This window comes from Bos grunniens, chromosome 8, assembly GCF_055505025.1.
Source record: "Bos grunniens cultivar Pamir isolate PY7600 chromosome 8, Bosgru_T2T1.0, whole genome shotgun sequence".
NCBI classification, from domain to species: Eukaryota; Metazoa; Chordata; class Mammalia; order Artiodactyla; family Bovidae; genus Bos; species Bos grunniens.
This window is the reverse complement of record NC_141172.1, coordinates 45,132,453-45,157,949: the sequence shown is the minus strand read 5'-3', so window position 1 is coordinate 45,157,949 and position 25,497 is coordinate 45,132,453. Positions and strand designations below refer to the sequence as shown.

General features: G+C 38.4%; 1 protein-coding gene and 1 long non-coding RNA gene across 13 annotated transcripts in view; one reads left to right on the top strand and one right to left on the bottom strand.

The window, feature by feature from the left end:
- LOC147367007 (uncharacterized) overlaps window positions 1-25,497 on the top strand; it is a 71,412-nt gene that overhangs the window by 36,843 nt on the left and 9,072 nt on the right. The gene's annotated exons all lie outside the window — the stretch shown is intronic.
- Window positions 17,323-25,497, bottom strand: part of SMC5 (structural maintenance of chromosomes 5) — a 118,016-nt gene continuing 109,841 nt past the window's right edge. For 6 of the 12 annotated variants that reach the window (XM_086415501.1, XM_086415502.1, XM_086415497.1 and 3 more), the window contains 7 exons: window positions 23,669-23,713; window positions 23,120-23,215; window positions 22,597-22,701; window positions 22,285-22,404; window positions 20,941-21,120; window positions 20,766-20,861; window positions 17,323-19,711 (listed from right to left, as the gene is read on the bottom strand). In XM_086415501.1, the coding sequence (XP_086271627.1) occupies window positions 19,568-19,711; window positions 20,766-20,861; window positions 20,941-21,120; window positions 22,285-22,404; window positions 22,597-22,701; window positions 23,120-23,215; window positions 23,669-23,713 (786 nt within the window). In that variant the 3' untranslated portion in view covers window positions 17,323-19,567. Of the gene's footprint in view, window positions 19,712-20,765; window positions 20,862-20,940; window positions 21,121-22,284; window positions 22,405-22,596; window positions 22,702-23,119; window positions 23,216-23,668; window positions 23,749-25,497 lie in introns of all 12 variants that reach the window. The other 6 variants (XM_086415499.1, XM_086415500.1, XR_015169702.1 and 3 more) reach the window with 4 other exon arrangements.

Here is a 25,497-nt window from a genome sequence, read left to right as displayed (position 1 = left end):
CAGTCCATTGTTTCATGTAAGGTTCTAGCTGTTGCTTCTTGACCTGCATACAAGTTTCTCAGAAGACAGGTAAGGTGGTCTGGTATTCCCATCTCGTTCAGAATTTCCCACAGTTTGTTGTAACCACACAGTCAAAGGCTTTCACACAGTCAATGAAGCAGAAGTAGATATTTTTCTGGAATTCCTTGCTTCTTCTATGATCCACTGGATGTTGGCAATTTGATCTCTGGTTCCTCTACCTTTTTTAAACCCAGATTATACATTTGGAAGTTCTCAGTTCACATACCCTTGAAGCCTAGCTGGAAGGATTTTGAGCCTAACCTAGCATGTGAAATGACTGCAATTGTGTGGTAGTTTTAACATTGTTTGCCATTGCCCTTCTTTGAGATTAGAATGAAAACTGACCTTTTCCGGTTCTGTGGCCACTGCTGTATTTTCTAAATTTGCTGACAAACTGAGTGCAGCACTTTAACAGCATCATTTTTTAGGATTTTAAATTGCTCAACTGGAATTTCATCACCTTCATAAGCCTTGTTTGTAGTAAAGCTTCCTTAGGCCCACTTGACTTCAGATTCCAGGATGTCTGGCTCTAGGTGAGTGACCACACCATCATGGTTATCTGGATCATTAAGACCTTTCTTGTATAGTTCTGTGTAGTCTTGCCATGTCTTAATCTTTTCTGCTTCTGTTATGTCCTTACCTTTTTTTGTCCTTTATCATGCCCTTCCTTGCATGAAATAGTTCTTTGATATTTCCAATCTTTGACGAGATCTCTAGTCTTTCCCATTCTATTGTTTTCCTGAATTTCTTTGCATTGTTTATTTAAGAAGACCTTTTTACCTCTCCTTGCTATTCTCTGAAACACTTCATTCAGTTAGTTATATCTTTCCCTTTTTCTCTTGCCTTTCACTTCTCTTCTTTCCTCTGCTATTTTTAAAGCCTCTTCAAGACAACCACTTTGCCTTCTTGCATATCTTTCTCTTTGGAATGGTTTTGGTCACTGACTTCTGTACAATGTTCCAAACCTCTGTCCATAGTTCTTCAGGCAATCTATCAGATCTAATCCCTTGAATCTGTTCATCACCTCCACTGTATAATCATAAGGGATTTGATTTAGGTCATACCTGAATGGCCTAGTGGTTTTCCCTGCTTGCTTTGATTTAAGCCTGAGTTTTACAATAAGGAGCTCATGATCTGAGCCACAGTCAGCTCCAGGTCTTGTTTTTGCTAACTATGTAGAGCTTCTCCATCTTTGGCTGCAAAAATAATATTCAATCTGATTTCGGTATTGACCATCTGGTGATGTCCACGTGTTGAGTTGTTGCTTGTATTGTTGGGAAAGAGTGTTTGCTATGACCAGTGTGTTCTCTTGGCAAAACTCTTCTTAGGTTTGCCCTGCTTCATTTTGTACTCCAAGGCCAAATTTTCCTGTTATTCTGTGTATCTCTTGACATCCTACTTTTGCTTTCAAATCCCCTATGATGAAAAGGACATTTTTGGAGGGGTGTTAGTTCTAGAAGGTGTTCTAGAAAGTGCTGTAGGTCTTCATAGAACTGGTCAACTTCAGCTTCTTCAGGATCAGTGGTTAGGGCACTGGATTGGGGTTGGATTACCATGATATTGAATGGTTTGCCTTGGAAATGAACTGAGATCATTCTGTCATTTTTGAGATTGCACCCAGTTACTGCATTTTGTACTCTTTTGTTGACTGTAAGGGCTACTCCATTCCTTCTAAAGGATTCTTGCCTACAGTAGTAGATGTAATAGTCATCTGAATTAAAATTTTCCATTCCTGTCCACTTTAGTTCACTGATTTCAAAGTGATGATACTTTCAATGCCATCTCTTGCTTGACCACATCCAATTTCTCTTGATTGATGGACCTAACATTCCAGGTCCTAATATTGTTCTTTAAAGCACTGGACTTTACTTTCACCAACAGACCCATCCACAGTGGAGCCTCATTTCCACTTTGGCCCAGTTCCTTCATTTTTTCTGGCACTATTGGTAATTGTCCTCCACACTTCTCCAATAGCATATTGGACACCTTCTGACCTTGGGGGCTCATCTTCTGGTGTCATGTCTTTTTGCCTTTTCATACTGTCCAAGGGGTTCTTCAATCAAGAATACTGGAGTAGTTTGCCATTCCCTCCTCCAGTGGACCACATTTTGTCAGAACTCTTCACTGTGACTCATCTGTCTTTGGGTGGTCTTGCACTGCATGACTCATAGCTTCATTGAGGTATGCAAGCCCCTTCACCCCGTGAAGGCTGTGTCCTTCTAATGTATTGTTGAATATGGTTTGCTTGTCCTTTGTTGAGAATTTTTGTATCTATATTCAGAAGTGGTATTGGCCTGTAACTTTCTTTTTGTTGTATCTTTGTCCAGTTTTGGTGGCCTCATTGAATGAGTTTTGGAGTATTCCTTCCTCTGTAATTTTGGGCAATAGTTTCAGAGGATAGGTGTTACATCTTCTCTATATTTTTGATGTAATTCACCTGTGAAGACATCTGCTCTTGGACATTGTTGGGGGTTTTTAATCACAGTTTCAATTTCAGTACTTGTGATTGGTCTGTTTATATTTTCTATTCATTACTGGTTCAGTCTTGGGAGATTGTACCCTTCTAAGAATTTTTCCATTTCTGCTAGGTTGCCTTTTTATTGGCCTATAGTTGCTTTTATTGTTGTTCAGTTGCTAAGTCATGTCTGACTCTTTGTGACCCCATGAACTGCAGAACACTAGTGTGCCCTGTCTTTCACGATCTCCCTGAGTTTGTTGAAACTCATGTCCATTGAGTCAGTCATGCCATCCAACTGTCTCGTCCTCTGTCGTCCCCTTCTCTTCTTGCCCTCAATCCTCCCCAGCATCAGTCTTTTATGGTGCGTTGGCTCTTTGTATAAGGTGGCCAAGGATTTGGAGCTTCAGCTTTAGCATCAGTCTTTCCAATGAATAGTCAGGGTTGATTTCCTTTAGGGGTGACTAGTTTGAACTTGGTAGTCCAGAGGACTCTCAAGAGTCTTCTCCAGCACCACAGTCGGAAAGTATTAATTCTTCAGCGCTCAGCTTTCTTTATGGTCCACCTCTCATGTCCATATGTGACTACCTGAAAAATCATAGTTTTGACTATACAAACCTTTGTTGGCTAAGTGATATCTCGACTTTTTAATACACTGTCTAGGTGTGTCACAACTTTTCTTCCAAGGAGCAAAAGTCTGCAGTGATTTTGGAGCCCAAGAAAATAAAATCTGTCACTGTTTCCACTTTCCCCCCATCTATTTGTCATGAAGTGATGGGATTGGATGCCATGATCTTTGTTTTTGGAATGTTGAGTGTTTTTTATTTTGAAACAAATATGAATATTTTTAATGATAAAAGATAAAATTCACAAAGAAGATAGACATCATAAAGCATTAGACACCTAACAACAAAGAAACAGATACAGAAAGCAAAAATTGGAAGAAATAGAAAAGAAAAAAATACATAATCATATTGAGACATATTAACATTTCTCTGAGAATATATTTCTCTGAGTACAGAAAAAATAACAGTATCTTGAATGATGCCATTAATAATTTAAATATTTATATTTAATTAATTTATATTAATCTTATATCTCACACAAACATATTTAAAATTTTTCTCATATGTTGTTATTAGATGTCCATAGGATATTTAGAAAAACTGGCAAAAAGATAAGTAATACTAAATTTCAAAAAGTAGAATTCTTTGTGTGTGATTCAGTTATATCTAATACATATAATACTTTTGAAATTATTTTCCATAATAGATTATTACAAGATATTGACTATAATTCTCTGTTTTAGACAGTAAACTTTTGTTGTTTGTTGCATATCTATTTCTCTTAAATTAGAAATCTAGCATTCTATTCATACCAAGTCAAAAAGTAGAATCAAAATGTCATAAATTTTTTAGTTAGGCAAAAATTCATATTTGTTCTATATATATTACACATATTATTTATATATATGTATAGAAAATCTTCTCTAGTATGCTTAATAAAGGCTTGAGAAAGAACATAAAAAAAAGAGATGGAGATATTGGAAAACATAAGCTAAATGAAATGGGAGCATTGAATATGAAATAGAAAAAGTGAAAGTAGATAAAAGCAAAAGATCTTCATATAGTCCAATTGTTTTTAAACATGGCTGCTGATTAGAAACGTATCTGGCATTGTGGCAGAAAAGAAAAAAGCAATATCTGGGCATTTGTAGAATTCAGAAAATTCCAAGATAATCCTGCTATCTGGATTTTGAAAAGTGATTACAGGTTTTTCTATTAAATGGTAGTTTTGGTGACATAGAATTCTATTATTTTTCTGTTGTCCAATCATGATACAATGGTACTGAGTAATAGTTACATAATCACAATAGTAAAAGATGTTTATCAGTTTTCACAATTTATAGCCAGACAAAAAATTAAAGATAATTAACCATTGCAACCCATAATGGGAGCATGAGTAACCTAACAATATAAAATAATTACATACAATCTGGGGGGTCAAGCAGAGTGATGTGGTAAGTGAAAGTCATACATGCACATGTTCTCATCTGCTCAGCCAGTCTGTCTTTTGGTTGGTGCATTTAACCCATTTACATTTAACGTAATTATCCATGTGTGATCCTATTACCATCTTAATTGTTTGGGGTTTATTTTCTGTCAGTTTAGTTCAGTCGTGTCCGACTCTTTGCAACCCCATGAATCACAGCACACCAGGCCTCCCTGTCCATCACCAACTCCCGGAGTTCACTCAAACTCATGTCCATTGAGTCGGTGATGCCATCCAGCCATCTTGTCCTCTGCCGTCCCCTTCTACTCCTGTCCCCAATCCCTCCCAGCATCAGGGTGTTTTCCAGTGAGTCAGCTCTTCATGTCAGGTGGCCAAAGTATTGGAGTTTTAGCTTCAACATCAGTCCTTCTAATGAACACCCAGGACTGATCTCCTTTAGGATACACTGGTTGGATCTCAAGGGACTCTCAAGAGTCTTCTCCAACACCACAGTTCAAAAGCATCAATTCTTCGGCGCTCAGCTTTCTTCACAGTCCAACTCTCACATCCATACATGACCATTGGAAAAACCATAGCCTTGACTAGACGGACCTTTGTTGGCAAAATAATGTCTCTGCTTTTGAATATGCTATCTAGGTTGGTCATAACTTTCCTTCCAAGGAGTAAGCGTCTTTTAATTTCATGGCTGCAATCACCATCTGCAGTGATTTTGGAGCCCCAGAAAATAAAGTCTCACACTGTTTCCACTGTTTCCCCATCTATTTGCCATGAAGTGATGGGACCGGATGCCATGATCTTCGTTTTCTGAATGTTGAGCTTTAAGCCAACTTTTTCACTCTCCACTTTCACTTTCATCAAGAGGCTTTTTAGTTCCTCTTCACTTTCTGCCATAAGGGTGGTGTCATCTGCATCTCTGAGGTTATTTATATTTCTCCCGGCAATCTTCATTCTAGCTTGTGCTTCTTCCAGCCCAGTGTTTCTCATGATGTACTCTGCATATAAGTTAAATAAGCACAGTGGCAATATACAGCCTTGACGTACTCCTTTTCCTGTTTGGAACCAGTCTGTTATTCCATGTCCAGTTCTAACTGTTGCTTCCTGACCTGCATACAGGTTTCTCAAGAGGCAGGTCAGGTGGTCTGGTATTCCCATCTCTTTCAGAATTTTCCACATTTTATTGTGATCCACACAGTCAGAGGTCTTTTCTTTCTCTTGTTTCTTGCCTAGAGATGTTCCTTTAGGATTTGTTGTAAAATTGGTTTGGTGGTGCTGAATTCTCTTAATTTTTGCTTGTCTGGAAAGCTTTATTTCTCCATTAAATTTGAAGGAGATTTTTCTGGGTAAAGTATTCTCAGTTGTAGGTTCTTCCCTTTCATTACTTTAAATATATCATGTCATTCCCTTGGAGAAGGCGATGGCACCCCACTCCAGTACTCTTGCCTGGAGAATCACTTGGACAGAGGAGCCTGGTAGGCTGTAGTCCATGGTGTCGCTGAGTTGGATACGACTGAGCGATTTCACTTTCACTTTCACTTTCATGCATTGAAGAAGGAAATGGCAACCCACTCCAGTGTTCTTGCCTGGAGAATCCCAGGGATGGGGGAGCCATGGGGTCGCACAGAGTCGGACATGACTGAAGTGACTTAGCAGCAGCAGCAGCAGCAGCCATTCCCTTGTGGCCTGTCAAGTTTCTGTTGAGAAATCAGCTGATAGCCTGATGGGAGTTCTCTTTTATGTTATTTGTCGTTTTTGCCTTGTTGCTTTTAATATTTTATCTCTTTAATTCTTGTCAGCTTAATTTTTTCTTTAATTTTTGTCAGTTTGATTACTATGTGTCTTGGTGTGTTCCTCCTTGGGTTTATCCTGCCTGGGACTCTGCTTCCTGGACTTGGTTGATTACTTCCTTTTCCATGTTAGGGAAGTTTTCAGCTAGTATGTCTTCAAATATTTTCTCAGGTCCCCTTTCTCTCTCTCTCGTCTCATGCTGGGACCCCTGTAATATGAAAGTTCGTGCATTTATTGTTGTCCCAGGGGTCTTTTAGGCTGTTTTCATTTCTTTTCATTCTTTTTCCTATGTTCTGTTCTGTGCAGTGATTTCTACCATTCTGTCCTCCAAGTCATTTATCCATTGTTCTGCCTCAGTTATTCTGCTATTGATTCCTTCTAGTGATTCATCTCTGTTTGTTCTTTGGTTCTTCTAGGTCTTTGGTAAACATTTCTTGCATCTTCTCAATCTTTGTCTCCATTCTTTTTCTGAGATCCTGAATCATCTTCACTGTCATTCTGAATTCTTTTTCTGAAAGGTTGCCTGTCTCTAATTATTTCTCTGGGGTTTTATCTTGTCCCTTCAACTGGGACATAACTTTCTACTTTTCATGCTGATTAACTTTCTGTAATGTGATTTTGTTTTAGTCACTGTGGGGTTGCGGTTCTTCTTGCTTCTTCTGACATCTGATGGAGGAGGCTAAGAGGCTTGTGTGGATTTCCCTGGTAGCTAAGCTGGTAAAGAATCCACCTGCAATGCAGGAGACCCTGATTCGATTCCCCGGTCAGGAAGATCCCCTGGAGAAGGGATAGGCTACCCACTCCAGTATTCTTGGGCTTCCCTGGTGGCTGAGACAGTAAAGAATCCACCTGCAATATGGGAGACCTGGGTTTGATCCCATTGGGAAAATCCTCTTAAGAAGGGAAAAGTTACCCACTCCAGTATTCTGGCCTGGAGAATTCCATGGCCTGCATAGTCCATGGGGTAGCAAAGAGTTGGACACAACTGAGTGACTTAAAATATAATGTAAGAGGCTTGTGTAAGCTTCCTGATGGAAGGGAATGGTGATGGGAAACACTGGGTCTTGCTCTGGTGGGCAGGGCCTTGCTCAGTAAAGCTTTAATCCAGTTATCTGCAGATGAGTGGGGTTGTGCTTTCTCCCTGGTAGTTTTTGGCCTGAGGCGATCCAGCCCTCTGGTCTTTGGGGGCTATGGTTGGGTTAGTGGAGACTTCCAAGAGGGTTTACAGCAAAGGGGACCTTCCTAGACTGCTGTTGCCAGTCCCCCCATCCCTGTGGTGAGCCGCTGCTGACCCAAGCCTCCACAGGGACCCTCCAACACTAGTAAACTTTGGTTCAGTCCCTTGTGGAGTCACTGCTCCTTTCCTCTGAGCCTTGGTGTACACAAGGTTTTGTTTGTGCCCCCTAAGCCTGGAGTCTCTGTTTCTCCCAGTCCTGTGGAAGTCTTGTAATCAAATCCCGCTGGCCTTCAAGGTCAGATTCACCGTCCCTTTGTTGTGTTCCCAGGCTGAGAAGCCTGACGTGGGGTTCTGAACCTTCACAACAGTGGGAGAACTTCTTTGGTATTATTGTTCTCCATTTTGGTATTATTTATTCTACATCTGGTGGGTATTGGATTTGATTTTATTGTGATTGTGCCCCTCCTACTGTCTTGCTGTGGCTTCTACTTTGTCTTTGGACACGAGGTATCTTTTTTTCATTGGTTCCAGTGTCATCCTGTCGATTATTCAACAGCTAGTTGTGATTTTGGTGCTCTCGCAGGAGAAAATGAGCCCACGTCCTTTTACTCTGCCATCTCTGAAGGTTGAATTTTAAGTCAGCTTTTTCACTCTCCTCTTTCTCCTTCATCAAGAGACTCTTTAATTCCTCTTTGTTTTCTGCCATTAGAGTGGTATCGTCTGCATATCTGAGATTATTAATATTTCTCCCAGCAATCTTGATTCCAGCTTGTGCTTCCTCTAGCCTGGCATTTTGCATGATGTCTTCTGCATATAAGTGAAATAAACAGGGTGACACTATATAGCCTTGATGTACTCTTTCCCCAGTTTTGAACCAGTCTCTTATTCCATGTCTGGTCTAACTGTTGCTTCTTGACCTACATACAGGTTTCTCAGTGGGCAGGCAAGGTGGTCTAGTATTCCCAGCTCTTTCAGAATTTTCCACAGTTTGTTGTGATGCACACAGTCAAACGTTTTAATGTAGTCAATGAGGCAGAGTAGATGTTTTTCTGGAATTCCCTTTTTCTATGATCCAGCAGATGTTGGCAATTTGATCTCTGGTTTCTCTGTCTTTTCTAAATGCTATTTGTACATCTGGAAATTCTTGATTCATGTACTGCTAAATCCTAGCTTTTAAAGGATTTTGAGTAATACCTTGCTAGCATCTGAAATAAGTGCAATTGTGTGGTAGTTTGAACATTCTTTGGCATTGCTCTTGTTTGGGATTAGAATGAAAACTGACCTTTTCCAGTCCAGTGGCCACTGCTGGGTTTTCCAAATTTGCTTGCATAATGAGTGCAGCACTTTCACAACATCATCTTTTAGGATTAGAAATAGCTCAGCTGGAATTCCATCACCTCTGCTAGCTTTGTTTGTACTAATGCTTCCTAAGGCCCACCCAACTCACATTCCAGGATGTCTGGCTCTTGGTGAGTGACCACACCATCATCATTATCCTGGTCATTAAGATCTTTTTTGTGTAATTCTTCTATTCTTGCCACTTCTTCTTAATGTCTTCTGTGTCTGTTAGTTCCTTACCATTTGTGTCCTTTATTGTGCTCATCTTTGCATGAAATGTTCCCTTGGTATCTATCTAATTTTCTCGAAGAGATCTCTGGTCTTTCCCATTGTATTGTTTTCCTCTATTTCTTTGGATTGTCCACTTAAGGCTTTCTTATCTCTCCTTACTGTTCTTTGGAACTCTGCATTCAGTTGGGTATATCTTTTTCTTTCTCCTTTGCCTCTTGCTTCTCTTTTCTCAGGTATTTGTAAGGCTTCCTCAGACATTTTCCTTCTTTCATTTCTTTTTCTTGGGGATGGTTTCCATCACCACCTCCTGTAGAATGATATGAATCTCTGTCCATAGTTCTTCAGGCACTCTGTCTACCAGTTCTTCAGGCACTGTCTACCAGATATAGTCCCTTAAATCTATTCGTCACCTCCACTATATAATCATAAGGGATTTGATTTAGGTCATATCTGAATGGCCTAGTGGTTTTTCCCTACTTTTTTCAATTTAAGCCCGAAGTTTGCAGTAAGGAGCTGATGATCTGAGCCAGTCAGCTCCAAGTCTTGTTTTTGCTGATTATAGAGCTTCTCCATCATAATCCATCTGATTTCGGTATTGACCATCTGGTGATGTCCACATGAAGAGTTATCTCTTGTATTGTTGGAAAAGAGTGTTTGCTATCACCAGTGCATTCTCTTGGCAAAACTGTGTTAATTTTTTCCCTGTGTCATCTTGCACTCCACAGCCAAACTTGCCTGTTACTCCACGTATCTCTTGACTTCCTCCTTTTGCATTCCAGTCCCCTATGTTGAAAAGGACATCTTTTTTTTGTGTTAGTTCTAGGAGGTCTTTTACGTCTTCAGAGAATCATTCAACTCCAGCTTCTTCAGCATTAGTTGTTGGGGCATAGATTTGGATAACCATAGTGTTGAATGGTTTGCCTTAGAAACAAACCAAGATCATTCTGTCGTTTTTGAAACTGCACCTAAGTACTGCATTTTGGACTCTTTTGTTGACTGTGAGGGCTACTCCATTCCTTCTAAGGGATTCTTGCCCACAGTAGTAGATATAATGGTCATCTAAATTAAATTTGCTCATTCCCATCCATTTTAGTTCACTGATTCCTAAAACACTGATGTTCAGTCTTGCTATCTCTTGCTTGATCACATCCAATTCCCTTGATTGATGGACCTAACATTCCAGGTTCCTATGCAATACTGTTTTTTACAGCATCGGAGTTTACTTTCACCACCAGACACATCCACAACTGGGCATCGTTTCTGCTTTGGTGCAATCTCTTCATTCTTTCTAAAGCTGTTTCTCCGCTCTTCCCCAGTAGCATATTGGACACCTACCGACCTAGGGAGCTCATCTGTCAGTGTCTTTTTGCCTTTTCATATTGTTCATGGGGTTCTCAAGGCAAGAATACTGGTTTGCCATTCTCTTCTCCAGTGGACCATATCTTGTCAAGCCCTGACTAGCAGGGATATCCGCTTCAGCTGGATGACATGTCTGGTGCCCTAGTTGTCCCACTGCTGGTCCTCATTAAGTGTGTACACCTTCACCAGCCATTCATTGGATGTTGGTCATCGTGCTGTCCTGGTGCTGAGGCAGAAGCCCTGCAGGTGTCATTGGGAAGGGGGTTCAGGTAAGGCTGGAGCTGATGGCGGATGATGCTCAGGAGCAGAGGGTGCCCCAGCTTTTCCACTGCTGTTGGTCACCCTGGGGCCAATCTGCTTGCCCAGGAGCAGAGGCCAGGCAGCCTGTGGTTATCCAGGTTGTTAAGAACTTCTTTGTACAGTTCTTCTGTTGTATTCTTGCCACCTCCTGTTTATCTCTTCTGCTTCTGTTAGGTCCTTGCTGTTTTTTCCTTTATTGTGCCCATCTTTTCATGAAATGTTCCCTGGGTATCGCTAGTGTTGTTGAAGAGATCTCTAGTTTTTCCCATTCTGTTGTTTTCCTCTATTTCTTTACATTGTTCACTTAAGAAGGCTTTCTTATCTCTCCTTGCTATTCTTTGGAACTCTGCATTCAGATGGGTATATCTTTCCCTTTCTCCTTTGCCTTTCACTTCTCTTCTTTTCTTGGGTATTTGTAAGGCCTCCTCAGACAACCACTTTGCCTTGTATTTCTTTTCTTGGTCAGCACTTCCTGAATATTATGAACCTCCATCTATAGTTCTTTAGGTACTCTGTCTACCAGATCTAATCCATTGAATCTGTTTGTCACTTCCACTGTATAATCATAAGGGACTTGACTTAGGTCATACCTGAATGGCCTAGTGGTTTTCCCTACTTTCTTCAATTTAAGCCTGAAATTTTCAATAAGGAGCTGATGATCTGAGCCACCCATAGTTAGCTCCAGGTCTTGTTTTTTGCTGACTGTATAGAGCTACTCCATCTTTGGGTGCAAAGAATATAAATAGCCTGATTTTGGTATTGACCATCTGGTGATGTCCATGTGTAGAGTCATCTCTTGCGTTGTTGGAAGAGGGTGTTATCTATGACCGGTGTGTTCTCTTAGCAAAACTGTTACCCTTTGCCCTGCTTTACTTTGTACTCCATGGCCAAACTTGCCTGTTAATCCAGGTATCTCTTGACTTACCACTTTTGCACTCCTGTCCCCTATGATGAAAAGGACATCTTTTTTGGGGGCGGGGGGAGGTTCTATTTAGATAGTTGCTTTTAGTAGTCTATTAATGTCTTTTGTATTTCTGTGATGTTGGTAATAACCTTTTTTAATTTCAGAATTTTAATGATTTGGACCCTTTCTGTTTATTCTTGATAAGTCTGGCTAAAACTGTATCTTCTTTGGAAAAATGTCTATTTAGATCCTTCATCCACTTTTAAATAGGCAGACTTATGAGTTCTTTATATACTTTGGGTGTTAATCCTTTATCAGACATATTATTTACAGATAATTTCTCCCATTCAGTAGGTTGCCTTTTCATTTTGTTACTGGTTTCCTTTCCTGTGCAGAAGCTTTTTAGTTTGTTGTCAAATCTGTTTACTTTTGCTTCTGTTGTTTTTACTTTTGGTGTCAAATTAAAAACTGCATAACTAAAACTTATGTCAGGGAGCTTACCACCTATCTTTCTTCTAGTGGTTTCATGTCTTGTGTTTAAGTCTTTAATTCACCTAATTTTTGTGTGCAGTGTAAGTTAGTGGACCAGTTTCATTCTTTTGCATGTGACTGTCCACTTTTCCGGAGAAGGCAATGGCACCCCACTCCAGAACTCTCGCCTGGAAAATCCCATGGATGGAGGGGCCTGGTGGGCTACAGTCCATGGGGTCGCTGAGAGTCGGACAGGACTGAGCGACTTCACTTTCACTTTTCACTCTTATGCATTGGAGAATGAAATGGCAACCCACTCCAGTGTTCTTGCCTTGAGAATCCTAGGGACAGGGGAGCCTGGTGGGCTGCTGTCTATGGGGTCGCATAGAGTCGGACATGACTGAAGCGACTTAGCAGCAGCAGTCCACTTTTCCAATGTCATTTCTTAAAGAGATTGCCCCTTCCCCGCTGTATATCCTTAACTCCTTTGTCATAAATGAATTGATCACATACATGTAGGTTTATTTCTGGGCTCTCATTTCTGTTCCATTGACCTGTGTAATTGTTTCTATGCTGATACAGTTATATACTATACACACACACACACGCACACTAAAATTTTGTAATGTTAAGTGGACCCTTACAACATCGGTTTGCTCTGCATGGATTCACTTATACCTGGAACTTGCACTAAATGCATACTACAGTACTACGCAATCACTGGTTCGTTGAATCCTTGGGTATGGTACTGCAAATATGGAGGGCTGGCTGTTAAGTTACACACATAGATAACTGTGTGGAAGGTTGGTCCCCTTAACCCCTCCATTGTTGAAGGGCCACCTGTAGTTTGAAATCAGGGTGTGTGAGGTCTCCAGTTTTCTTAACATTGCTTTGGCTATTCAGTGTCTCTTTTGGCTCTATATGAATTTTAGAATTGTTGGTTCTATTCCTGTGAAAAATGCCATTGGAATTTTGTTAGGAATTGCACTGAATTAGAAGATTGTTTGGGTAGTTTGGACATTTTAACGAAATCGTCCCATTAGCATAGAGTTATCTTTTTATTCAATTTCTTTCATTAATGTCTTATACTTTTCAATATACAGGCCTTTCACCTCCTTGGTTAATTAATTTCTAAGTATTTTATTCTTTTTTATATAACTGCAAAAAGATTTTGTTCTTTTTTTGATAGTTATTAGTGTATAAAGATGCAAGACATTTTTTGCATTGATCCTGTATCCTGAAACATTACTGAATTCATTTATTGTAAGTTTTTTTGTAGAGTCTTAAGGGCTTTCTGTATCATTTCATGTCATCTATAACTAGTGACAGTTTTAGTTTTTTCTTGCCAATTTGGATGCATTTTATTCATTTTTCTTGGTTAATTCCTTGTTAGGGCTTTCAGTACTCTGTTGAATATAAGTGGTGAAAGTGGGCATCCTTGTCTTGTTCCTGCTGCTCAGAGGAAAAGCTTTCAGCATTATACTGTTAAATATGATGTTCTGGGATTGTCATATATATGGCCTTTGTTATGTTGAGGTATGTTACTTCTGTCCCCACTTTTGAGTTTTATTATGAATTGATGTTGAAGTCTAGATGTCAGATATTTTCTTGCATCTAATGAGATGATCATATGGTTTATAGTCTTCATTTTGTTAATTCTTGCATCCCTGGAATAAATCCCACTTGATCTTGGTGTATGTATGACCCGCTTATTAATATTGTTGAATTTGGATTGCTAATATTTAGGTGAGGATTTTTATATTTGTGTTCACTAGGGATACTGGCCTGAAGATTTCTTGTGGTGTCTTTGTCTGATTTTGGTATCAGGATAAATGCTGGCCCTGTAGATTGAGTTTGGAAGAGTTTCCTCTTCTTCTTCTTCTTTTTTTTTTAATTTTGGAAGAGTTTGAAAAGGTTTGGTGTTAATTCTCCTTAGAATGTTTGGTTGAATTCACCAATGAAGCCACTTAATTCTGAACTTTGTCTGTTGGGGAGTTTCTGATTACCAAATACAGTCTCATTACCAGTTATCAGTCTGTTCAGATTTTCTGTTTTTCACAACTGACTTGATAGGCTGTATGTCTCTAGGAATTTTTCCATTTCTTCTAGATTGTCTAATCTGTTGGTATATGATTATTCATATTGGTCTTTTATGATCCTTTGTATTTCTGTGGTACTATAAAATATCTTCTTTCATTTCTGATTTTATTTGAGTCCTCCCTTTTTTTTCTTGCCTCAGGATGCTGTTTCCTTACCCAGTTTAGGGAAGTTTTGAGCCATTTATCTTCAAATAATTTCTTTGCCCATTTCTGTCTTATTTCTGGGAGCCCTAAAATGTGAATGTTAGCTCTATTTGATAGTTTCCCATAAAACCCTTACCCTATTTTTTCTTTTTTTTTCCCTCTTGCTGCTCTGATTGGGTGAATTTCACTGCCTTGTCTTCAACTTGATGATTAATTCTAATTTAGTCTCCTGCTGAACTTTTCATTTTCATAGTGTACTTTTCATATTCAGTTCAATTATTCTTCAGCTCTGTGACATGTTTGGTACTTTTTCCAACTCTTCATTGAAATTCTTCTCACTGTATTCATTTATTCTACTTCCGTTTGGTGAGCATCTTCATTAATCATTTCTTTGAACATAAATTACTTATCTCCATTTTATTAAGTTTGCCTCTGCCCCGAGCCCTGGAGCTTTTATCTTATTATTTTGTTTATTCCCCTCTCTCTCCATTTCTTGACTCCCTGTGTTGGTTTCTTGCAGTAGATAAAACGACGACCTCTCTCGGTCTAAAAAGAATGGCTTTTTGTGGATGAAACTTGTTCAACCCTGCCCTAGCCTCTTGCTGTCTCTCAAACTTTTGTGATTGTCCAAAACGGCCTATCATATTGTTAAACAGCTCCTAGTAGTTGAGGGTGTGCCTAGGGAGGTTCTCATTACCTAGATTCAGGCTGATTAGAAGTCAGATCCTCAGGCAGCAGCTTTTAAAAGTATGGACATGTATGTAGTCCTGTGGGACTGCAAGCATAAACCTTGTTGGCCACCAGAGTCAGGAAATTTGAAGGTGTGCCTGGGTGGCAATCAAAAAAGTTGTGCCTCCAGACCCATGTGTAAGCTCTTTTCTGGGAAATACCAGCAATCTGGAGCAAGGCAGGAGTGCCAGGATGCCATCTGTAGCCTATATGCCCTGAGAATAACTTTGGAAGCCACAAAGTGTATGCCACTCTTGAAGCCTGCTTCTCAGGTCGTAACTCCAGGACAGATAGAAGCTACATCTCAGAAAGACTAGGGTGAGGGGTTACTTCAATCTGCTCTCCGTGGCCATGCTCTGCCAAGAACCATCTCTATGATAATCACAGTCCTGTGGGACCCAGCAATGTAAGGCCCCCTGACCATCACAGCCAGGCAATCAAGGGGCATCCCCTGCTAGGCAGAAGCTGCAGAGTAAGGACTGGATGGGAACACCAGGATACCAAACATGTGTAAAGCTCCCCTCTGGGAGGCACTGGCACTCTGGAGCATGGCAAAGGGAGAGCCTGAAGATAGTACCCCTCTCCCCGACTTCTGCAAAGTATTCAGACAGCCCCAGATGAGTGATTAATTGGAAGCCTGTCCCTCAGCCTGCAGACATGATTTTTAATAGGCCCACACTCTTCACAAAGACTGAGCTCCAGGGTCCAGTGCCTCTTGCTGTGCCCTGGAGATGGTAGCTATTTAAGAACTTTTTCTCCATTCACTACTGTTCCATGGGACCCGTTGGCATAAGCCCCAGGTTTACCAGAACCAGGGAGCATAGAGGTGCCCACTGGCAGCAGCCACAAAAATCAGAACACAGATTTTTCTGGTGACACTGATTGTTATAGTCCCAAGGGTCCAGGGACACAAGCTCCCCTGGCCTCCAGAGCTAGGTAATCCACAGGTGTCCTCGGGGCAGTAGCCAGCAAAACCAGGGCATCAGATGTGAACCCTCTTGTCCAGGAGATACTTGTGCTCTGGGGCATGGGCATGAAAACCACTTGCCCATCTCTGTCCCCGCCAACTAACTCCTACATGTGTATGTCAGAGTAGATGCCTTTTCTCGGGCAGACTGATGCTTCAGTTTAAGCCGGTGAGCCTCCTTCAATTTATGTCTGGGTGTGATCTGTTGCTTCTGAGCTGGGGCCTGGTTAAGTCAGTCTGAGCAGACTAGCCTCTGAAGAATCACTTCTCAGATCACTAGTTTGGGTCTTAGGACACAAGCCTCACTAGTTATCAAAATCAGATGGGGGCTTCTCTTCCAGGTGCAGGTCTTAAAAGTTGGAGTGCCTGATGCGGGGTTCAAACTCCTCACTTCTCATCAAGAAGCTCTGGGCTTTCAGTTCTCTTCCAATTTGGGACCCACTGGGGGGTGGGGGTTATGGTGAGTTTGTTCCAGCCTCTCCTACCTGCTTGCTTGATGTGTGGCCGTCACTCAGCCAGTGATGAGGAATTTTCTATTATATAACTGTAGACACAGTATGTCTGTGGCAAAAGGTAAGTTCAGGATCTTCAGGATGGGGTTTGACATCTTGAACTGGAATCACCACCCTGAATTAAGTTTCTTGACAGTGGAATCATATGCAGGCTGTATTTTTTATTCTTCAAAATATACATTGTGTTTTGCCAGTGATATATATTAGTGGCTTAGGGATGATACTTTAGATGAGGGCAGCGTGGGGGGAGATACATAGAAGTCTTGAAGGCTGACAACTGGATTTTTATGAGTGTGATGAAAGCCTACCAAGTCTTTCCTCTGAAAACACTGTCAGCAAACCACAGGGTGACTCTCTGGATCATGGCAGAGATGCCTCCTTGTCTCCACTATTCACCCTCTCCCTCTTGAGTAACACAGTGGCTGAAATTTAACTAAGTACACAGCCATATAGGTAAAGATACCATATTCAAGGCTCTCTTGCAGGCCATCTAAGGTTTCAACCTAAAAATATTTATACTTACCTTGTAACTGGTTTCTTTAGATGATTTAAATGCTTTTTTCTGGTGTTTATGGCTTTATTTAGACTAAGATCGCCTTGCAGCAAGACAAGGGACTAAATTTTCTATCTTTTTGAACATAGATATACTGCCAAACAGTATTCTGTAAATGGTAGGCATTCAATAGACTTTTTAGCAAATCTGAAAACCAAAATGACTCTTACAAAGATTCAAAGTATATAGAAAAACAGTGCTCATTTAAAAAGACATACACTAAAAGAACATGAAAATATGCATTTATTACTAACAAAGTAGCATTTCCCACAAAGAGTTTGTTTCCAGTTACACCTGCAGATACATAGTAGCAGGACAAAATTACACTCTTTTTTTTTCAGTGGTGCTGCACAGCTTGCAGGATCTTAGTTCCCCGACCAGGGACTGAACCTGGGCCCTTGGCAGTGAAAGCGCGAAGTCCTAACCACTGGACCACCAGGAATTCCCCCAAATTACATTGTTTTAGATACTAAAGATTCATACTCCAAAGAAAATAAACACATTTCCAAAAGACAATTACAAAGCAGCAAATCTTTTAATGCTAAAAACCTTAGGCAAATCAGTTAAGATTTTGTCATTACAAATAATTGCTTGTCACCTTTTAGGGTTTTAAATATTTTATTCATCAAATAAGACTATTATATGAAGTTTTTACAATTTGTAATTAAATCAACTTTTTCAGAAAATATGTGACATTTCAGGTGGCTGAGCTATTGTGCAGGACTTACTATTTTATTAATGTTAAAATACATAATTTATTTGCAGCTCAACTTTCAGTGTAAAACCAAGTATTTGTCCACCAGAGATACAAATGCTTATAAACAAGGTTTGGAATAATTATTGGCATATGCAAACTGAAATAATCTTCAAACTTTTTTCACACTGATGATCAGTTTTTAGAAATAAGATGACTGGCACTTAAACAATAAATGAACTACACCAAGCACATGTTAGTAAAAGTACTTTGATGGAAACAAAGTATTTAACAACAAAACATTTGGTAAAACATTCATTTACTAACATGTTCCCAACATTTTCAATGTTTACATGAGTTGTTTGCACTAGTAAACATGTTATTTCAAACTATTTTCATAGTACATGCATTAGACTTAGTTTAAGAGGGGAAGGTTCTTTTAAAATTTTTATAAAGAAAAAAATAGCTTTTTAAAGAGAAAATGTCCAAATAAGAGGATGAAGACTTTTATTTTTTGACTTAACAAGATTTCAGTAGCTATTTAAGAACATACAAAACCCAAACTGAATGCAATTCTTCAATTTAGTCAAGCTACCAAGTCAAAAAAATAATTGTAATTACCTCTACAGATCCAATCCACTGTTTAAAGATATGTCCTTGATCCAGTTCTTTATTTTTACAAGATTTTAAAGAATAGAATGTTTTCGCACTGTTAATTAGTATAACTCAGAGATAAACAAATGATTTTCTAATCTGATTCTTCCATGCTGCAAGAACAGTTTAGATTTTCTAAGATACTGGGGTAGGATCAACACTGTAAATTAAAAGGACCTACACAAGCTTAAGGCCTAAAAATATTATGGTTTTAAACAAATCAATGCTTTTGCTCACTCTACATAACACTGAGAAATTTCAAATATAAACTGTAGGAAACCAGTATAAGAAATGTTAAGAAAAATTTTACTAAAAATAATTATAAAAATGCTTTAGAAATTTAAGATGTAAAAATTGACTAAATTAAAAAAAGAAAACAAAAACGATTAAGCCCGAAAAGACCCACCCACATTTTATAGGGTTATTCTTTAAAAATTCTTGCCACTTTATTCTCTGTCAATCTTTTGGTTGCATTTTGCATCATCTAGTGGCCATCTTGTGGCATTTCAAAGAAGTCCTGCTCCCAGTACTTTCCCCTCCTTTGAGATACCAATACAACTACAGTATCAAGTTTCATGAAACTTTTTTTAAAAGGTTCCTAAAATCCCATTTCCTAGTGGAGATAAGGTAATCTTTTTAATCGGAAGAAATGAATAGATTTGTCATAAATTATTACTATACATTAGACATTTCCATATCAAATTTTAAAAATTAAATATAACACTGGGAGAAACTCAGACTTAAGCTGTAGAGTCATCTTTAGACTCTAAGAGTAGTTAAAATTACTTTGCAAGTAAAGCTCAGGGTTCCCATGTCAACGAAACTTCTTGCAACCAATAATCCCTTCCACTGTAGTTCTGATTTGAGGAGCCAATACTGTAAAAGTGGGGACCCAGTCACTTATGGTCAGAGTGCTAAGGACACAAGATTTAAATTTTACTACCAGATGATGTTCCACAGAAAGAAGTTATTATGGTCTCTCTTCATCAACCTATTTATATCTAATAGCAGGTTTCAAAAATAACTGATCCTTTAGTCTTAATGAATCTAACTTTTATTCAGTTGAGCCACACTTACATATAGGATTTAACAGAAAAGTCTCAAAGTTCTTGCCCTTCACTTTCATTGAGAAGGCTGAGTGAATGTAATACGGCGCCGCCGCCTTTGGAAAGCCTTTAAATTCCATCTGTTTGGTTCCAGCATATGAGGACCATTGTAGACAAACAATACTGTCATCTTTTCAGAATAAGGAAGATTTTGAAGGAGCTGTGAAGTGTTAAAACAAACTGTCATAGAATGCTATATATTAAGCACAACTTTCTGAACTTGCACGTGTGGAGTCAAATACATTTTATTTGTAAAATTAATGAAACTCTTAATGAAGTTCTCAACTCAACATACACTGTGCCAGATAGCGATTTTTACTTGAATTACCACATCTGAAACCTGGCCTAAGGACTCGTCAACATATCTTGGGAGCCCTCTATATTCACAGGCCAATGGGATCACACTGCTTCCTAGGTTGACCCTGGAAAAGTATATCCTCCTTTCTAGGATAATTTCTAGGATAACTTTCCTAGGATAATTTCACTCTTTTATCCACAAAACACCTTTCAAGCAACTTCTATAGTCAGGTACTGTAATAGATTGGTAGCCTGAAAAGTCTATTAACAGGGTGGTTGGATTTACAGGCCAACAACAATAGGGTATTAACAGATCTAGCTACTCCACAGAGTATCTGCTAGAAGAAGAGATTATACTCTATTTGATAAAAACTGAATTTCAGATAGGATCTCCAATGAAATTTCTTTAAAAAAATCTGATTACATTAATAAAAACATCTTTGATTGCTATACAGCAGTTTCATAACTGACCCATAGCACAAGAGGTAACAAAAGAAAATTTCCCATTGTAATGGTTCTGTAAAGGTAAGTCTGTTTTTTATGTGAATAGAAGATTTTGAGGATACCTTGGATTTCCTCTGGGCCAGGACAGAGCAAAATAGGCCTTTCTGAGGAAATGAGGAGGACCAGTGCTTTCTGTCATTTTTCAATGCTAAGAGAGGAAGTTCCCTAGAGGAAGAATAAATGCCAAAAAAGCAGAGGAACTCTCAGCTCTAGAACATAATGCTATGCCTGCTACTTCCTTCCTCTAGTGATAAGCTTTCTGATTAAGTATGTTATTGGAACTTGTCCCCCTTTACTATAATCTATTTTGGGACTGTTCTGCTCATATTTACACATACTGGGCCAAAATCTACATGTTTTAGCCATAAGGGACTTCCAAGTACGTGAATATTTTTAGATTACTTATTACCTACCTTTGGTGTAATAAAAAAGTACTGAGATGTGTTTTCTTTACAAGCAGTATTTACAACCATTTCAAACACTCTTCGTTCATTGATTGGGTCCATTCCCTAAAAAAAGACAATAATAATGATTAGATTTAAATCTATTACAAGATAGAGTGAAACCCAATAAAAGAATAAGCAATACCTGATTGATTTCATCAACTACTCGGAACGGACATCTATTAAGCTCCTGAAGTGCCATCAAGTATAACATAGTAGAAACACTTCTTTCACCTCCACTTTGATGATGAGGAGTTAATTCATGCAGTTCAGTACTACTGCGAAATTTAACTCTAATTCGAATTCCATATTTATCATAATCTTCCTACAAAACATTTAAAAAGTTGATGAAAGGTGAAGAGTTTTCTCTGGCAATTTTATACTGTTTTTTGAAAATAAATTTAAGTTCTTTACTCTTGTAATTGACTTATTCATGATATCAATTTTATCTAAATAGATCTTTGGAGACCTCTAGAGCTTGTAGAGAGCAAGTGGTTCTAATATTGTTTCAGTTTATTTATAGTCAATAAAAAGTACCTGCTTTATAGAATGGTTCTGAAGATTAAAGAAGGTAAACCTAGAAATGCTTGGCACAGTTTCTGGCACAAAGGAAATATATTATAAATTACATGTTATTACAATACATTTCTTCCTTCTAGCAAGCCCAGACTATGTAGATGACAATTCTCTTGGCAGGTCTAATATCTTACTAAAACTTACAGTTACATGATGTTTGCAACCTTGTGTTTCATAATAAACAGATATAGGAGTAATGGGACAAAATTCCTAAGGAGAAATAAAGGCACTACCTTGCCTTACATTTCTTCCTCCTTAAAAGAAATGCTTTATTAGGGAAAAATTTCAACATTTACAAAATTAGAACTCCCAAATGAGCTCAATCAACTAGTCTCAACTGTGATCCATACATGACCAATCTTGCTTCATCTATAGCTCCACCCACTCATTTTGAAGGACATCCTAGTTCATCTCTTCATATATTTCTTAATGGAAATCTTATTTTACCCACAACTGCAATGCATGAAACGTATATAGTTCAAGAAATCAGTACCAAAATTTTTAAGTATTTTTGTTCTTGTAAACTCAAATTCTTGATCAAAAGGAAATCACTGATACTATTCTATATTTCAGTTATGTTTGCCAATTTGTGTATGACTCTTCAAACTTGAGGAGTGATTTCAAAGAGCAATGCACTTGTTCATCACAACTGAATAACCATTATTACTTAGGCTGGATATGAAAAGAGTCTGTAAGGTATTAGTTGTTAATCTCAGATGTCACCAAGAAGAACATCTTCAAAACAACAAGTGACCCTGATGGAATCCTATATATGGTCTCTTCTTTCCTTTGGACATTTTTTTTTTAATAAGAAAATTTTTCAGATATAACTTTAGAGTATATAAACAATTTACATATACTTTTAGCATATAATTAAAATTCTTGTCATGAAACATATCAAATGCAATTTTACCTCATTTTCTGTATGGAGGTCAACTTCACCAGCACACTGCATAGAACTAAAAAAATAGCTAAATTTTTCGTTAATTTTTTCTACCAGCTCTTTTAAAGGATTAAGCCACCTTTCTTTCACCTGTAAGTAAAAGCAATATAAAAATACAATGTAAAAGAAGTGTTATTACACTGATACAAAACTTTACATAGAAAAAATCAATATCAATCTAGTCCTGAGAACATATATTTTTTTCTTAGAAACATTATTTCATTTTGCATTATTCTACATTCCCGTATTATTAATGTACATGAGAAAAAGTTGAATAATTACCTGTGAAATGTTTTCTCTATATTTATCCAGTTCAACTTTCTTTATCTTTAGTTCCGCAGTTAATTGCTCTATTTCTTCTTCTCTTTTTGTGTATTCCTCAACAACCTGGCAGAAAAAAAAAATCTTTAAAATAATCTACCAAAGGATAAAGGTACAAAAAATTTTGCATCACATTAATTGAAAATGCCACTGTTTGTATGCAGTTAATTTATGTTCTTGTAACATACTAAAAAAATTTCATTAAAAAAAAAAAAAAGACATCTCAGTATTTCAGGTTAGCCCAAGTATTCTTTTTATAAAGAAAAGGCACAGAACACTGTGTTCCTTAGGAAGAATCTATTTAAAATTCTAATAGATTCAGAATCTGGCATTTAAAAGTACATTGTACTAGAGTTCTTGGTAATAATAAGCTAGACAGCAGGAACAGAGTGGGAGGCAAGTACTGGAGGGAACTGTGTGTGGGGGCGGGGGCAGGGTGTGCTGGTGGTGGCGACTGCAGTAGGCATTAGGGAAAGCAGCATACTGTAGGATTGAGTCCTGTGAAGCAAGATGCTCTTGATCTTTCCTCAGTTAATAAAGCATCAATTTCATCCAAGGTGTTTGGAAGATCTTGGAAAGCCTAAAGAATGAAAAAACTGTCCATTATTATAGGTAGTACAGTAAAAACAGTTCAATTCAAATAGTTAAAACGAAAATACTCTGTTGAGTGTCTGCTATATGTTGAACAGCATGCTAGCACAACACAGTAAGGAATCAAAGGAATTACAAACATGGCTTTTTGCTTTCAAAAAGGGGTTTATACTTTAGAAGAAAACAAAATGTATATACTTAATAACACGAGCTAACACCTTAAGGCAATGTATTGATGTTGAGTATTAAAATAAGCGGTACACATCATACAGGTTATAGAATTTAGAGAAAAGAATTATCAGTTCATGCTACAGGAACTACAAGAAATAGTAAGAGAATTCAGAGACCTAGAATTCATCTCTGGGCCTTAAAGCAAACAGCTAGGGAAAAGTAAGGCAGAGGAGAGACAGGAGCTTGGAGAAAAAGAAAGAGCACTGCATACCATGGGGGGTGAGGAGTTGTGTCCATTTGGAATGGTGGGTACTTGCTGAATTGGTAGAATGGGTCCAGAATATGTGGGGCATTGAAAGAGAGCAAGAAGTTAGAACTTTATACTGTACTTGTGAAGAACTACAAAAGCATCCTAAGAATCCAATTACTTTGACAGTAGAATTTCACCACAGTACTATCTTCTGAGACCATACCATAGTAACAAATTAGAACAGCGTGGGGGCAGGCAAGCCGTACAACGTTTTGTCGGCACAACTTGCAAAAGTTTATGTACTACAATGTACAAAATGAATCTTAAAACTCTGAAAAAGATCCTAACATGCCACAATAATCTAATATCTTAACCTGTCTTTTTTCCCTCTAACCTTCTGGAAAGCAGTTCGGCTTCTATAAGCTTTCAGATATTTATTGTTTGTTGAATCTGACTTGTCCTTTGAACTCATGTGCCACACACTTATTTCGTATCTTCATTTGATTCTAATAGACAAATTTAAGATGGTGAAACAACTCTGCAACTTACCCACCTTCCCCACCAATTTGAGCAAACCTATTTGTCCTTCGATACTTTCCATCTCAGTAATTGGCAAAATTTAGGGATTCTCTCTCTACCCTTCAATTCAAATGCATTAATAAGCCCTGCTGGTTCTGTCATCAAAAGATACCGCAAGTCTGTAAACTGCTCTGTCATTTGTGCTTCCACCCGAATCCACACCACAACAGTCTCCTGCCCGGTCCAAGGCAACACTCTCCTAAATAGTCATCCTCCATTCTTGTATCCCGACTTTATTCTCCAGATTGCAGCTGGAGTGCTCTACAAACGGCTGTCCTACCTCTTTCGATCTTCTGTTTAAAACTCTCCAGTGGACTTCATCTCAAAGTAAAGCCCAAATTCCTTCTATGGTCTATAAGGCCCTATAGGATCTGACTTCTGCCCTCCTTGGATAATAAATTTTAGCCTCACTAAGATTCTTTCTATTCTGAAACAAGCCAAATATACTTCTGCCTCAAGAGCTTTGAATAAGCTGTTTTCTCTGCTGGGAATGCTTTTCCCTCAAACCTTCACTTGCCTGATTTCTTCTGTTCATTCAGGACTCATCTAAAATAGTATCTTCTCAAAGGAGCCTTCTCTGACACTAGCCTCTTACCTTGTATTCTTCTTCTTCTTAGCAGCTCCTGCTATTCCCAACATAATTTTGCTTTTTGATTTGTTTTCCCCACCCTCCAGACTAGAATATAAATTTCAAGAGAGAAGAAAGTATGTGTTTTGTTCAATGTGTGATAGAAGATAATCAAGGCATTACCCCTACCTGTCAGATAAAGCTTCAGGTCAAGGGGCTACCTACTCAATGTAGAACTGGCAGGAAAGGGCAGTATTTTCTCATTTACTAACTGAATGATACGTCAGAATATAAAGTACACAAATGAGAAGAAGGAAAGGCTCTTTTCTTTACCAACAGATGTTAGTCATAAAGAATCCACTCCCAAAGAACCCTAAACAAACATCCTGATTTCCAGGAAAAATTTTCATTTTGTCTTTGTTCTTTGAACTATCACCTCTATGCACTGTTTCTTATATATCAATTACTAGTACTACATTTCCAGGAAAAACTATATCCCGTCTCCCAAACCTCTCCTAAAAAGGTGCTTGGAGAAAAAAGCTTTTTACTGGATGAATGTTTTGGTAGAAATAATTTTGCAAAATGATACCCGTATCTGAATAACTTTGGTACTAAGCAATAAGACTAAATGGTGTCCATTTGAGTATCATGAAGAAAAAATTCATTGAGCAAAATTACATGCATACTCAGTTTAAAAATGGTG